Below are 14,470 nucleotides of genomic sequence, written 5' to 3'. Positions count from 1 at the left end.
ATATCCCGATTCAATGCCCACCGAATGCTTGATTTCTTTGAAACCAAAATTCCCACATGCAAACATGTATTCAAAACGATCTCCCACGCTGTTTATTATTTATAACGCGAGTTCAGCCGCACAGTAGACAACACTTGCATTTCAGAACTCAGCAAGAACTGCAATGGAAATTGCCCACTCAAACCAACCATACAGGGCAAACATATTAAACAAATAATTCAAAACTGCAGGCCAACGTCGGACAAAACTCAGGATCTGGTAAAATTTTGTTAGAAGAAATATAACTCTGGGTAAAACAAACAAGCTGATTATTGCCATCTGTTTTTCCTTCATTGTTCATGACTGCTTGTGGTATCAACTTCCGAGGGAGTTGGTTTCGATACTGATACTGGAAGATAAGACCACGCGATGGCAGCGCCGCCGAGTGTAATGGCAACACCAATTGAGCCCCAAAACCATCTTTGCCTCCTCTTACGCCAGTTGCGTTGTCGTCGTGCCATTTCTGCAACCAATTTGTTGGGAATTGATTCAATAGGAGTCACTTAGTTAACATCAGCAACTCATTAAACCAGTACATCAACAAATATCATGCTGAACCAAACAGCAAAACATGCATTAGAGCAACTAGGTATTCAGGGAAAGGACTGTATCGGATTGTCATTTAGATGTAAAGTGTTTCCTAAAGATAATTTTAGTGGATCCCAGAAAGTCAATTTAATTGGAAGACATTTCTCATATGGTCTAAAATTATTTGTTGTTACCATCCAATTCCAAACGATATCAATCTCAACATCAACACATATCCACTCTAACCCTCACCCCCGTATTAGGCCTCTTGCGTAACCATGCTATACATTAGTATAAAGCCTTAGCTTAGTTAACAAAGACCTAGTAACTAAGTGCAGATAGGATAGGATGAATGATTGAGATCAAATAAACAATTTCATACTTCTTCTTCCAGTAAAACATGAGCAAGAGAGAAGAAACAAAATAGGAGACAGTTAAGAATTCTCACCGATGGCCTCTTGATTTCTTTGAGACATTTCTTTATTTGCAGCTTCATAATACTGGAGCCGATCCGATAACCTAGCAATCTCAAAGTTCTTTGATGCAATTTGGGTTTCCATCTCTAGTTGAACCTCGGCACGGGCACAACCCCTCCCTACAGCGTCGGCTACAAAGCGTGCAACAACAACCTGTTGGTACAATTCCTCCGCAGGATGCAAGTTTGAAGGCACATCCACAGCCTCAGGAACGGTTGGAGGAGTTGGAAGCTTCAAGCCAACAAGCGACAGTCGATGACTCAGTCGCTGCCATTGGTTTTGCAGGTTCGCTAGTGCTTCTTCGGCTTGCGTCCGCTTCTCTATCTCCATCAACACATTTAGCCTCATTTCACGCAGTTCATCTTCAACATTTGGATAGGAAGATCGTGCAGAACCATCACTAAGAATATCTACACCATGAAAAGGAAATCATATAAGCCTAGAGTCCTAATCTTTCGGTGGAAATGTATTGCATAGACTTGTCCTGAGATGCTAAATGTACAAAACCAAAACTGTCATTGAGTATGACTATATGAACAGCACTCATAGCATGCTGTACAGCAAAGATATGAAAAACTTTAGTCCAAGTTGCATGAAATTGACATGACATGATGTTTTCAACAGGTCCTAGATCCTGAATCCTATGAAAAGAATTCAAAATGAATTTTTAGAGGGGGCTTTGATGACCATATTGGGAAGGAGATAAATCAATTGATATGATTTAGCGCCATGAGTGCTACTTAATGGCTTTTTAGTTACTGGAATTAGTGGAGCAATCTTCTGCACCTATTGGTGTGGCATAAACCGGTATCTGTTGATCACAATTGTGCCCCTTTCAACAAAAAGGAAAAAACCAAAAGGCAACTAGTGTTTCTGCATGCTTTTGCGAACAATTTCCAATAGATTTTCCATTTTTATCTCACCTAAATAGGAAGGCCACTAGCAGTCAATAGGTGTGGTCTTACTCTGATGTAGCCGAAACAAAAATAAGCATAATCTATCAAATAACCTTAGAAGCAAAAGCAGGAAGAGGCATTTCACTTGAGATATCATCAAAATATTGCGATCCACTAAGGTGCTTCAATAATATATTCCTGTCTAATCATGTAGTGTGACAGAGCATTCTTTCTTCTAGAATTAGGTTCTCGTGAAAAACTTCTTTTTTATGGTTGTCAAAGTAAGAGAATTTTCTTATCAATGTTTTCATCAAAAAAACTAATCTAACAAAAGATTTCCCCTCCCAAACTATACTCAATTTTCCATCTAGGATGAAGCTAGACACAGGTGGAAAGATTCAATTTTTTTAATACTGCCTCAGGTGAAGTATTCAATAATAAATTTGGTGGAAAGAATAAAAGAGGAGAAAGATCATAGAAAGAAGGAAAGCAGAAGAGAAGTACTATACATTCAAATACAATTAAACTCTCAAATAATCTATTAGAGAATTTTTGTTTTAAAAAAAATCACCATAATGATCATAAATTAATCACAACTATAAGCTTGAACGAAATAAGTATTGTGCTCAGAAAAACATGAAAGCCTAAGAATAAACGAAAATATGAGAATACTCTTAAGCCATTAAAGAAAACTAACATCTGCATAAGAAATATACCGTCAAAGGCATCATAATACTCTCCCAATGGGGTAATTGGTTTCCACCGACCACAGGTATCATCGGCCTCGGAGTTACTGGCAGTGCTCAGCGAGTCCTGCAGATCAAAGAAGTTCTCTGTGTCGTCATCTCTTTCGGGGTCTTCAGACAGAGGCTTTGCCATTTCCTCGGTTGCGATCACCCCTTTACCCAAATGTTCATCTTGCAGCTCGCCTCCACCAGATTCATCCACAACAGAACCACCCCGGCTACCCTGTCCATGACCAGCTTTCTGCACCTCCTCGTCATGCCCATTTCCATTCATCACTTCAATCTTCTGCTCCTCATCGGGTGGCTTTGGTCCTGTGGAACAAGCTTGGCCCTGCAAGACGCTCTTGACGAGGCGACGCCCACGTCTCTTATGGTTAATGAGGTATGGCGAGTGTGGAGGAAACCACCAAGGGGCGTCAGGGATCGGGGTGGTCTCCGGGGTGGCATAAAGAGCAGGGCGGATGTTGGGTCGAGGATTGCTCCTGCGGGTCGTTGCTTCTTGTGCCCCCTTCACCATCTTGATCGGCACCGGAGGTGGCTTTGGTGACATAGGCATTCCAGACCCAGGCTCCAAAAGTCTATCCAAGGCGATCGCAGTGAATGTCGGCATGGCTGCGATGAGATACCAACGCACAAATAAGCCTCTCAGCTCATCAAAGGTCACGTCTTTCAGATCATTGGACGTCTACGACACCAAAATTCCATCGTCAAGCAAATTAAAGCTCACCTGCGGACCCTTCGACGCCTCGAACGAAATCAGAGGAGCCCCGCGACGCCCATACTCCCCTGCCTTCCAAGAGTCCCGACACTACGACGCCGATTCAGAATCCCCAAATCGAACCGGAATAAAAAAAAAGGAGGGCTCCAAGTGCTCGGATTGCAAAAACCTAACTTGGGGTGATTTCAAAATAGGCCATCGGATTTGCACCTAGGAAAGCAGGCAGAGACCAGGTTGGAACCGGGGAGATGTTCGATCGGGAGGCGACGCAGGAAGGAGACCAAGCTGGTCTTCCACCCTAAAAATGGAACGCGATGATGATGATGATGAACCGATACAATGGCAAGGCGGGAGGAATTCCCGGAGATTTTTTCTCCTCCCCACGAGATCTCGCTCGCTTCCGGTGAGGACATGGATACAGGAAAGAGAGGAGACACGAAAGATTCACGACGGCGATTGAGGAACATAGCTGGTGGGTCACCAACCCCTCGGTGAGACACACAGTCGTGCAAAGGAGCGGGTAAGAACGCGGGTGGAGATTTATGACGTGACGTCCATTTTTCTCGCTACCATTCCCCAATAACGCAAGTCATCCGAAATGGCTTACTCGTCTCGCTTCCCTCACCTGCTCGTGAAGCGGTCAGAGCGTTTGATGTGTTTTTTGTTTGCGTGCTCTGCGAACGGCGTCACATCATATAGCGAACAGTCTATGCGACTCATGCAAAGAGTCACAAAGGGCAAACGGTTGGTTGGACCCGAACCACGTGGGCAACTTACGATCGCTGCTAAATTATATGGGCTCAAAATCCAACGCTTTACGACATCTGATGGACGTGATGTGGGAAGCCCAAATTATCAAGTCCCCTGGAAGCCGTCGTCACATCATCCAGGACGAAGAGAAGAAGCTTCGTATTGCGATTATAGATGAAGATGATGACGGGTTTGACGAGCACAGCAATACTCTAGAGAGTGGATAGATCAGAGTTCTTCCTGCCGTGCTTCGTTAGAAGTCTTCCATGAAGCTATTAAGGTAACGCGGCCACTGGATTGATGGGCGATAGCTCCGGCATCCATCCATCCATCCATCTTCATATTGAATGGCAAAAACGAGATGCTGCAGCCCCAAGTCGACGTCGGAGATGACGGCTGCTTTTAGACGACAGCTATTGGTTTTAGTCTGCGTTCTCATACGCTCATTCTTCGTTTGCCAACCACTCACTGTTGACCAGCATTTGGAAGAATCACTCTCTCTTCGCAGGGTAGGTTGCGGTAGGTCAGATATGTTGACCGATCAGGAAGCACGTCTCCACGCGTGGCACGTTTGGATGTGGATACTACCAATTCTCACCATCTCTGAGCTTCGGCTGATTTTTATGATGGTATAATAACTATACAAGTAAATCTTTTGGAGAATTTGCATCGTTTCTTTCCTTTTTCTTCATCTTACAAAAAGAATAGACAAGTTACATATGCATTGCAGAACCAACAGCATGGAGAGATCAAAGAAGAACATCACACACGACTGCGTAATATTTGTGCGCGGTATTATCGCTGATAAAAAGTAGCTTAATTAGAGTGGTACGCTGCGGAGCACGACAGTCTCGATGCTGAGCCCCGGTCCAAACCCAAAGAGTACCCCCCACTGCAGTCCATCCCCGGTAGTCGCCCGCCCCTCCACCACCGACCGCTTCCTCACCTCATCCATCACGAAATACACGGTGGCGCTCTGCATGTTGCCGTACTCGGCGAATACATGCCGTGCTGTGCTGAGCTTCTCCGGCAGGAGCCCCAGCTTGGACTCGATGGCGTCCATGATGGCCCAATTTCCCGGGTGCGCCACCCAGAACACCTCGTTCCAGTCGGTGATGCCCAAGGGCTTGAATGCGTCCGCGAGGCTGTTCCCGATGTTGTCGGCGATGATCATGGGCAGCTGGTTGAAGAAGTGGAAGGTCAGGCCGACCTCCCGGAGGTGGCCTCCCACGGCCTTCTCGCTCTCCGGCACCGTTACTTGCGTGGCCGACATTATCTCGTAGATCGGCTTCTCCAGGCCTTGGATCGGATCGGCACCCACGATGACCGCAGCTGCTCCGTCACCGAACCCCGCTTGGCCAGCGAGGGCCTCGAAGTCGTGCTCGTCCGGGCCTCGGAAGCTGAGGACGGTGATCTCGCAGGACACCACGAGCACACGAGCCCCCTTGTTGTTCTCGGCGAGGTCCTTGGCGATGCGGAGCATGGCGGCGCCCATATGGCAGGCCTGGCTGTAGAGCATGATGCGGTTGACGGACAACGGGAGGCCGAGGAGCTTGGCAAGGCGGTAGTCGGCGCCGGGCATGTCGATGCCGCTGATGGAGCAGAAGACCAAGTGGGTGATGTCGGACTTGGAGCGGCCCCACTCCTTGATGGCCTTGGTGGCGGCTTCCTTGGCCAGCTTGGGCACCTCCTCCACCACGATGTCCTGCCGGTCGTCGAAGGATGGCTCCATGTAGGAGCACAGTTTTGGTCTCTCCTTGAGGATCTCCTCGGTGAGATGCAGGTAGCGCCGTTTGACCATCGTCTTCTCGCCTACATGCACCGAAAAAAAGGCAGATCAGAAAGGCGAGTTGGTTTTCGTTTCTGTTCTTCTTCCTCTTTAACAGCTTGTCTTAGTGAAGCTCGCTCGCTCGTATATGTATGCCATTTTCTTTGTCGGAAGATGGATATGCTTGATGAAAGCAAAAGCTATAACAAGTTCTTACACATGCGCCGAAACTTGTGCTTGAGATCCTGCTTGTGCTCAGAGTTGGTGACGCGGAAGTAGTAGTCGGGATAGGTGCTCTGTTCGTAGAGGTTGGGAGGGTTGGCGGTGCCGATGGCCATGATGGTCGCCGGACCCTGAGCCCTCTGTGTCTTGCGCAGAGCGTGGAGGCTGGCCATTAGTGTGGCAAAAAGCAAGCAAGGAAGCAGCGGCAGATATACGATCACTGGGAATTGGACGAGGAGTGGATCTCATTCAAACTTCGGCCACATATTTATAAACACAGAGCTCCGCCTCTTACCACCCACCCCTTACCTCCTCCACCCTCTCATTTTTCAGGTGCTCAAAATAATAATCAGTTGATTTAATGTGGTGCTCGAAGTCTTGCATCAGGAGAATCCAATAATAATAATAATAATAATAATAGTGTCTTCAGAGTCAGCATAGTTGTTTCCCATTCAGTGTTGAACCAAACTTGCTTCTCTCGGTCTCTGTTTCCTAATATTTTAAATCAGACTTCGTCTGAAGAAGCAAGGATTTTTCTCCACCCACCACCGATGGTGACCCAATGCCGAATAAGTCCGAATCCATTAATTAAGCTTGCATGATTTTGCCACCGGTGCAGTCAATCTCATTTATTAACAGATGAGACGGAAGTATGACACCCTCCCTAAGTTGATTCATGCGTTGGAGGAGCAAGTGATGTGCAAACCACATGAGCACGAGAAGGAGAACCATGCAGGAAGGGAAACCGGCAGAGATCGCTAGCATTTCCGAGTTGAACTCTGCCGTTTGTTTCCCCTTCACTTGCCTTGTCCATCGATCTTAGTTCATCCGCATAAGCAATCCATTTCTGATAAGATAAGAGAGCGGAAATGCATTTATACATAAACATATTTTTTTTCCCCTTCTTTGTGGATGAGTTCCTCATACCACTCCGGCTTGATACAGACAATGGTCGCAAATTCCTCACCAACCACTCCTACATCCTGCATTTCCACGCAGCGCAGTACATGTTTGACCCTATCATGACGCAGACGGCAGAACAACGCACGAATAAAAGCCAGTTGAATCCTCCAGAACAACGCACGAATAAAAGCCAGTTGAATCCTCCAAAGAAAAGGAAATAGAAACCAACACGATCCACTTGAAGCTGATGATTTATCTTACGGAAGATGTCACAGATGACGTCCCGCAGCACCTCCTTCCAGCACAGCAGAAAAATGACTGCCGTGCCGTCAAGTGACGGTGACATGAAGTCTCTCTCGTCGTTCACGCCAGAGAAAAACCGGTGGTGTACGCAGAGTCGGAGATAAGTCTGAGAACCGCAGCGGACACGCGTCGAGTAGACAGACTGGTAAAGGCGTGCGGAGAGTGTGGATAATTATCGTCGCACATTGAAATAAAGAAAATGAAAATGCAGTGGGTGTTAAGGACGTGAACATGATACGATGCCATCGTAAGGTGTGGGCTATTATTTTATGGTGGTGTCTCGATCGACGAGTCATCCATCAAAAGGTAGGTTTGTGCTATTCCGATGGCCAATTACGAACCATTGATTCGATCGACTTGTTTATTCAATCATATCCAACCACCAACTTGCTTCGGGCAGATTCACCCAACCCCACCGAAAACCCTCCAACCATTAAACTACGAATGGCTTGGTTACAACGAATCACGTAACGATGCCGTAACGATGACGTACCCAAGTTGGTGCATCAATAAAAAAAAAACAATTTTGAGTGACCGATCACAGTTTTCCTCATCAAACCCATAGTTGAAGAAGAAGTAGAACAAAATTGGTATCGTTTCTTTAATGGGATCGTCACATATCTCGTTACCTCTGTTTGGATGATTGTCAACTACAACACTATATAGTTTAGAGAGCTCCAATGGATGATATGTAGAAATTAACTCTTCTTCCGGGAAGAGGTAGAAATAATTAATAATTGGAACCGCGAGCTGATTCATCGTTGTCTCCTAACACCTTTGCAGCGAAAGGCTGCAAGTGTCAAAGCCAATAATATATGTATACATTGTAATACTTATTAACGAAGCAAAAATTGATGGACTCCCAAGGTTCTCGGTCGTTGGGAGGAGGAAGAAGCAGGGAACGAATGGGTCAGCGTTCGCTTGTACATCCATTCCCAGCTATCCTCCGTCACCTCGCCACCGAGAGATCGGACAACGGCGCCGCCACTGCAGCAACCCACCTTGCAACAGTCTTCCAGACGAAGACCCTTCGCCAGCCCATACAAGAATGAATCCCCTGGCAAACAGATCCCCCGGCTCCCGTGGCATTCACCGCATGCGTCTCTCCTCTGGCTGCCACCCTCACCACCTACGACGACAACGACAACCAGCGACACCGTTCATCCGCCGACGTGAATAGGATATGATGCTCCATGATATCCACGGAGTTAGCAAACGTGATGAAAATAATAGAAGATAAGAACAATTATTATATAAGCTTTATTAAAGAAGAAATAAATTTTATTAAAATAACTTTTGATTTAGTTTGAATACATTAACATGTTCCTCTCGTATCTATAAGGATTAGGAGAGATAATTTTTCTCAACATAATAGAAAATTTCCCTCAACAGAATAGAGAGATTTTCTCGTATAGTTGAGAAAATCTTACCCCCGCAAGATGGTGATGCAAAGAATGATTTACGAGCCAGAATAGAAGATTTTTAATTTTGATGAGCTCATACAAATCTTTGCAATAAAGCAAATCTTCCATATACAAATGAAATAATTTGATGAGTTCAATTTAATCATATCACTTGACCATTTCATTCCAATCACAAAAGAAAAACTAGCATCAAACAACATGATGCTCTGATATCATTTTGTTAGGAAAAACTATTATAGCGATATAATTCTTTTACGTTAAAAATCAATACGGAAAAAATTATAGGACCGTAGTCCACTTCACCAATAATAATTATAATATGTTTATAATAAGTATTCTCTAGAATAACTAGAGGATTATAATAATATCAAGAACACAAGCTCAATAATAACATATATTGATAAATTTTATCGAAAAAAGATTTATATCTCACCAAATTGATATATCAAAAAAATATCTCGACAAATCGTAAATCGGCACCATTAGATTTATAAAACTTATTAAAAAATTCTTCACATAAAATTTAAGTCGAACCGATAAAATTTAACCGCTTAATCGTCTAGTAAAAAACCTTACAATCCTAGCCTTTCCTCTCCTCACTCTCGATCTCTTTATCCGCTGCGCACGTCTACAATTCTCTTTTCTCTTCTCCCATTTTTTTTTTTGTTTTTCAATAACGGTTTAGAATTGGGCTCATGGGCCTATTATATAGTCTAAGCCCATCCATCGACCGGACCCAAATATTCCCGGACTCCAGCAGGTCCATCAACGGTGACCTCTAGTCTCGCACCAAATGCACATCGGTCGATAGTTCCCAACCACAGAGGGATCAGACATGTCCGCATGATCAAGAAAACAAAAGGTCAAAAACAAGATAACCTCGAAACTTGCAGACAGAAACAACCACTGTGCATATATATATATATATATATATATATATATCATGAGATTAGTAGAGGAAACCGAAAGGGCTATGCCATTGCTCTTGGCTCCAAACCAGGACGGGAAAATGATCGGTCTTCAGTTCAGTTCATCAGCCTCAAAGACGCTCCGCTCCGAGCTACAAGTCAAGTCAATCCTACGTTCATGAACTCATCTATCTTCAAAGACTCCATTCATCTCCTTCGTACCGGAAACATAACCGCAGTCGACAGACACGGCCGCATGGTTCTGTTGCCACCCGCATTTACCAAACAATGCACACTGCAACCCAGGCGAGCAAGTTTCAGGACGACCTATTGGTGCCAAGAGGAAATTTGCAGCTAATTCACCTGCCCGGTAGATCCTTTCTTCCTTCTCATTCTGGAAATATCTACGTCACTGTCGCTCATGTTTTCGATGAAGAGACGGGCTCGTTTATCATCTCCACAAGCACCGATTCTTCCACCGGAGATTCCAAAGCCCGCAGCCATGCCGCGAACAGTTTTGGCGCACACTACCTCCAGCTATGATTCTTACGGGAGAGTCGCCCTTTTCGAGTCATTTGAATGAAAGCCAGATGAGAACACCGACGACCTTCTCTAGTGTGTTCCAGATGAGGCCGGCATCCATATCCGTCGATGTCGGCCCACTGGGCCGATTTCTTTCTTCCTCCGTAAAAGCCCCCGGAAGAATCCCAATGTTTCTTGCCCGTTTGCCCTCCATCCGTTTGATCGGTGAGGGTAACTGCGGATATCCCAATCGCCTTCTCCTCCTCCACGCAGCCCTAACGCCGGTTCTCCCGTGGATCGACTCTGGCTTGGGTTCCTTCCTGGTCGGAGCCGGAATTTAGTGTTTGTTTCGGAACGATCGCTTGCTTCGTCTCGAATCGCCTTCACCTCTCGAGTGGAAAGAGGGAAAACCTGATCTCGGAGGTGATTTCCTGCCGCTTTTGCCGGTTGATCTCTTTTTCTTGGTTTTGCACTCTCAATCTTCTTGTTAACCGACCTAATTACAATTGCACATCCTACCTAAAGAAACCCACGAAATCTCAGATTGCTTGATATCTAGATAGGGAGGAGTTGTTTGAATGGAGGGCGATGACGCAGCTGCTTCGCATCCGCTGTCGAAATGGAGAAGCGATTTCTCCAGAGCCTTCCGGTACTACCTGGATAGATCGACGCCTCACACGACCGGAAGATGGCTCGGGACCGCTGTGGTCGCGGTGATCTACGTCCTGCGTGTTTATTTTGTCCATGGGTTTTATATCGTCAGCTACGGCTTAGGGATCTATCTTCTGAATATCTTGATTGGATTCTTGTCGCCACTCGTGGATCCAGAGATCGAAGTTTCCGATGGGCCTGCCCTGCCTACCAGGGGCTCCGACGAATTCAAACCCTTTGTTCGCCGTCTCCCCGAATTCAAGTTCTGGTAAAGTCTAGCCTTCTTTTTCTTCCTCATTGATGTGTAGTCATTAATTAGTCTTCGCTTCGATTATTTTACTCCACTGACTACATCTCTCTATTCATTTGAAACCTTCGCTATAGTTTTTACTGTTTCATGATTTTCTCTCAACTCCATTTCCAATTTACGGTGAATATGCTTTAATTTTGCTCTTTGTTGCTATTATATATTAGATGCTATTACTGTCAATTGCATCTTCTAAAAGCTCACGGAATAGTGAAACCATCATGCCTATCATGGTCAGATTGATTGTAGCTATTGTTGTCCACCATAGCTATATACCAAATCCAAGATTACTTTGATTTGTGAATCTTTAGGTGCTAATAGGCATTTTCTAATCTGACCAAGGACAAGTGTATATTATAATCTTTGCAGTGGTCTTGGGTGGCACGTGTTAGTATGTTGTTCATACTAATCTGGCTGGTTGCTGAATTTGGTATCGGACATAGATATAAATTTTTTATGTGAATCGCATAAGATTAAAAACTTTCCTTTGGAGAATTGTTGAAGAGAAGTTGTTCCAAGAGTGCGCCACCACAAAGTCACAAAGTTACAAGACACGATGATTTGTGGTGCTTATGTGCTCCGTGTCATGGTAGTCAAATGATTTCCCAGGGAAGCTAAATGTGCTTGTTGTGGGTGGAAAAATGAATTTTATTGTAACTCTAGATTAGTATCTCTGAAGCACAGGGTCTAACAATCACATGATTCTTGTTCGTGCTTTCTTTTGCATAACAGAATTTTGAAATTAGTTAAATAATGTATTAATAGTTTATCCCATGGTTTCAAAGATTAACTAATTGCAATGTAGTTTGACATGTGATCCCAAGAATTTCCACCCAGCCCCAACTTATTCTTCTGAATCCAGCTAATAGTTATTGGTCTCAATCGATTTCTATGTATCCAGACTTCCAACATATCTTGGCTGATCCTGCTGGTCCTAAGCCAACTCCAACTGTTTCTGATCCAACAACTTGATTTGGTTCATTTACTCTGGTTCTAACTAATTGCAATGTAGTTTGACATGCGATCGCAAGAATTTCCGCCCAGCCCCAACTTATTCTTCTGAATCCAGCTAATAGTAATGCGTCTGAATCAATTTCTATGTATTCAGACTTCCAACATATCTTGGCTAATCCTGCTGATCCTAAGCCAACTCCCAACTGTTTCTGATCCAACAACTTGATTCGGTTCATTTACTCTGGTTCTAACCTCTAGGTTCAGTGCTAATATTAAAACTTCATCCTTGCTGTTGGAACGTTGGCTTGTTGAGCACTATTAGATTACTTTAGCAGAGTATGTACTTTTGCCACCAAAAGTTTCTGAACGTTGTGGGGGTAGAAATGTTTTACTTTATTATATTATATGTTTAACATTGTTTATATTGACACAAAGTATATATGAATATAAAGAAGAATGTCTGGAAATTACTTGATTTAGCTTTTAGTTCTTCAAACCAGTGCATGTTGAAACCAAAAATGTGAATGCTACTCATATGGGAAGCTATGCTTAGTTATTTGTTTTTTTGTTTTGGCAAGGAATTTTAAATTATTTTGTCTAGTTTGCTTGTGTGCAAGATAAAATGGTGATGCATGCATGTGTCGACATGCAACCATAGGGTAGTGACAAAAGAATGATCGGTTGTTGCTGCTGTCAATTAGATATTATTATTATTTAACCTTGAACTCTTGGTGATTCTGAACTGGTTGATCTTTTCTATTTTTCCTTCTCTTTTGTTTGTTAAGTTGTCTAGGATTTCTTGAGTTTGAGAACCTAATTCCTTCATATTACATGTTTTTTTTTTTTTTTCAGGTATTCCATAACGAAAGCTTTCTGTGTTGCATTTGTGATGACTTTCTTTTCCATGTTTGATGTTCCTGTCTTTTGGCCAATACTACTGTGCTACTGGATTGTTCTTTTCTTCCTGACAATGAAGCGCCAAATTGTACACATGATCAAGTACAAGTATGTGCCTTTCAATATAGGGAAGAAGGTGAGTACCATAATTACTTCATGCTGTATCGCTTGGCTATCCTTTTGGTAGTTTGGATGGTACTTCATTATGAAATTTGAATGATTGGGTGTCAAAACACACAAAGGCCACCCAGCTCTAAAACATCTGGTGCCATGTCACGGAAGTACTAATAAACATTTGGCTACCGATGTAGGGTGAAAAACACTTTTGTGTTTTGTCGGAGGGCCATTTGGATGCATCCCTTTTATGCAATCTGCTATGGCTTTAAATGTTGTGAAGTTGTGTTATTTGAGACGCTTGTTTCTGTCTATGTTCATGTTCTTTTGTGAACATCTTATTTCTGTCAAATTTTCAATTAAATTTGGTGTCATCGGTTGTGAATCAGAGATATGGAGCTAAAAAGAGTCCTGGAAGCAGCAGCAGCATATCAAAGGATTGATCACTGGTGTGGGTTAAGGAGGGCATTCAGATATTGCCATTATCGCTCGCTCGGAATTACTACTGTATTTGCTAGGAACAGTTATTTGTGTGTGAATACAATTTTTTTTTTTTCTCTCTTCCACTTTAATAGGTTGGTACTGTTGTTACCTCCTTGTTCATTAGTTGCCTCCTTGCTGTTCTGGCTTTGGCTTTCTTCCTTTTTTTTGTGTTCAAATCTCTTCAGCCAACACTCAAATAAAGACGTATTTGTTTACCTAGTTTGCTTTTTGGTTTTCAAGGTGGAATTGATTGTCATGTAACTAAACTTGGTTAGCAAGACACACACAGATCCTTGCTTGCTGAATGTCTCAATCTGAGAAACTTCATGTTGTTCTTAGGACACAACAAAGACTAGGGACCAACTCCAAGGATTAGCAAACTACTAGTTAACAGGAACATGGTTGTGGGCTCCACAAAGGAGGTGCGAGATGCCAGGCTTTTTGTTTTGAACCGGTGGATGTGGCTGGCTTCTTCCCCGGTTGATCTTAATAGGATAAAGGGCATGGGATGGGCCTCTCCTGTATGCGTCATGTGTTATCCCCGCATGAATGAATCATGATGGTTGGGACTTGACGTCCATGGAATAGCTTGATCAGCTACCTATCTATTCCTATTCCTTCCATGATAGGAGCAGCTGTAACACAATTTGTTTGGTATTCGAAGGGATTATTTTTTTTTATGCACAAATTAAAAAAGAGAAAAACGGGTGGATGTGCCATCATCATCATCATCTTTACGCCCGATATCTGTAGATTCGCGCTAAGTTTCCATTTCCATGGATTGATTGTTGGTTGTATATACATACTAATTAGTTACCTCAATTTTATTTTAGCAAAATAACATAACATTTATATTTCTAA

General features: G+C 43.5%; 3 protein-coding genes across 5 annotated transcripts; 1 reads left to right on the top strand and 2 right to left on the bottom strand.

The window, feature by feature from the left end:
* Nucleotides 1-67: 67 nt before the first annotated feature.
* On the bottom strand, nucleotides 68-4,060 carry LOC135631703 (uncharacterized). The gene is made up of 4 exons (XM_065139479.1): nucleotides 3,413-4,060; nucleotides 2,656-3,297; nucleotides 1,016-1,453; nucleotides 68-502 (listed from the first exon to the last, which is right to left on the bottom strand). Exons 2-4 carry the CDS (start codon nucleotides 3,293-3,295, stop codon nucleotides 330-332), a joined length of 1,251 nt encoding a protein of 416 aa, XP_064995551.1. The 5' UTR covers nucleotides 3,296-3,297; nucleotides 3,413-4,060; the 3' UTR covers nucleotides 68-329.
* Nucleotides 4,061-4,806: 746 nt separating this feature from the next.
* Nucleotides 4,807-6,387, bottom strand: LOC135631704 (curcumin synthase 2). Its single transcript, XM_065139480.1, has 2 exons — nucleotides 6,139-6,387; nucleotides 4,807-5,965 (listed from the first exon to the last, which is right to left on the bottom strand). The coding sequence occupies exons 1-2, from the start codon at nucleotides 6,314-6,316 to the stop codon at nucleotides 4,974-4,976; spliced, it is 1,170 nt and encodes a 389-aa protein (XP_064995552.1). The 5' UTR covers nucleotides 6,317-6,387; the 3' UTR covers nucleotides 4,807-4,973.
* A 3,917-nt stretch (nucleotides 6,388-10,304) lies between these two features.
* On the top strand, nucleotides 10,305-13,828 carry LOC135585044 (protein RER1B-like). Of its 3 annotated transcripts, none has more exons than XM_065137856.1 (4): nucleotides 10,305-10,626; nucleotides 10,747-11,122; nucleotides 12,968-13,148; nucleotides 13,516-13,828. In XM_065137856.1, exons 2-4 carry the CDS (start codon nucleotides 10,782-10,784, stop codon nucleotides 13,567-13,569), a joined length of 576 nt encoding a protein of 191 aa, XP_064993928.1. In that variant the 5' UTR covers nucleotides 10,305-10,626; nucleotides 10,747-10,781; the 3' UTR covers nucleotides 13,570-13,828. The 3 variants fall into 3 exon arrangements, with proteins under 3 accessions (XP_064993928.1, XP_064993927.1, XP_064993925.1); XM_065137855.1 differs by having other exon boundaries at nucleotides 10,307-10,626; nucleotides 10,767-11,122; XM_065137853.1 differs by having other exon boundaries at nucleotides 10,383-10,626; nucleotides 10,763-11,122.
* The last annotated feature ends 642 nt before the right edge of the window (nucleotides 13,829-14,470 follow it).

Source organism: Musa acuminata, chromosome BXJ3-2, assembly GCF_036884655.1.
Source record: "Musa acuminata AAA Group cultivar baxijiao chromosome BXJ3-2, Cavendish_Baxijiao_AAA, whole genome shotgun sequence".
Classification (NCBI taxonomy): Eukaryota; Viridiplantae; Streptophyta; class Magnoliopsida; order Zingiberales; family Musaceae; genus Musa; species Musa acuminata.
Note: the sequence above shows the minus strand (reverse complement) of the source record. Positions and strands in the feature narration are given on the sequence as shown.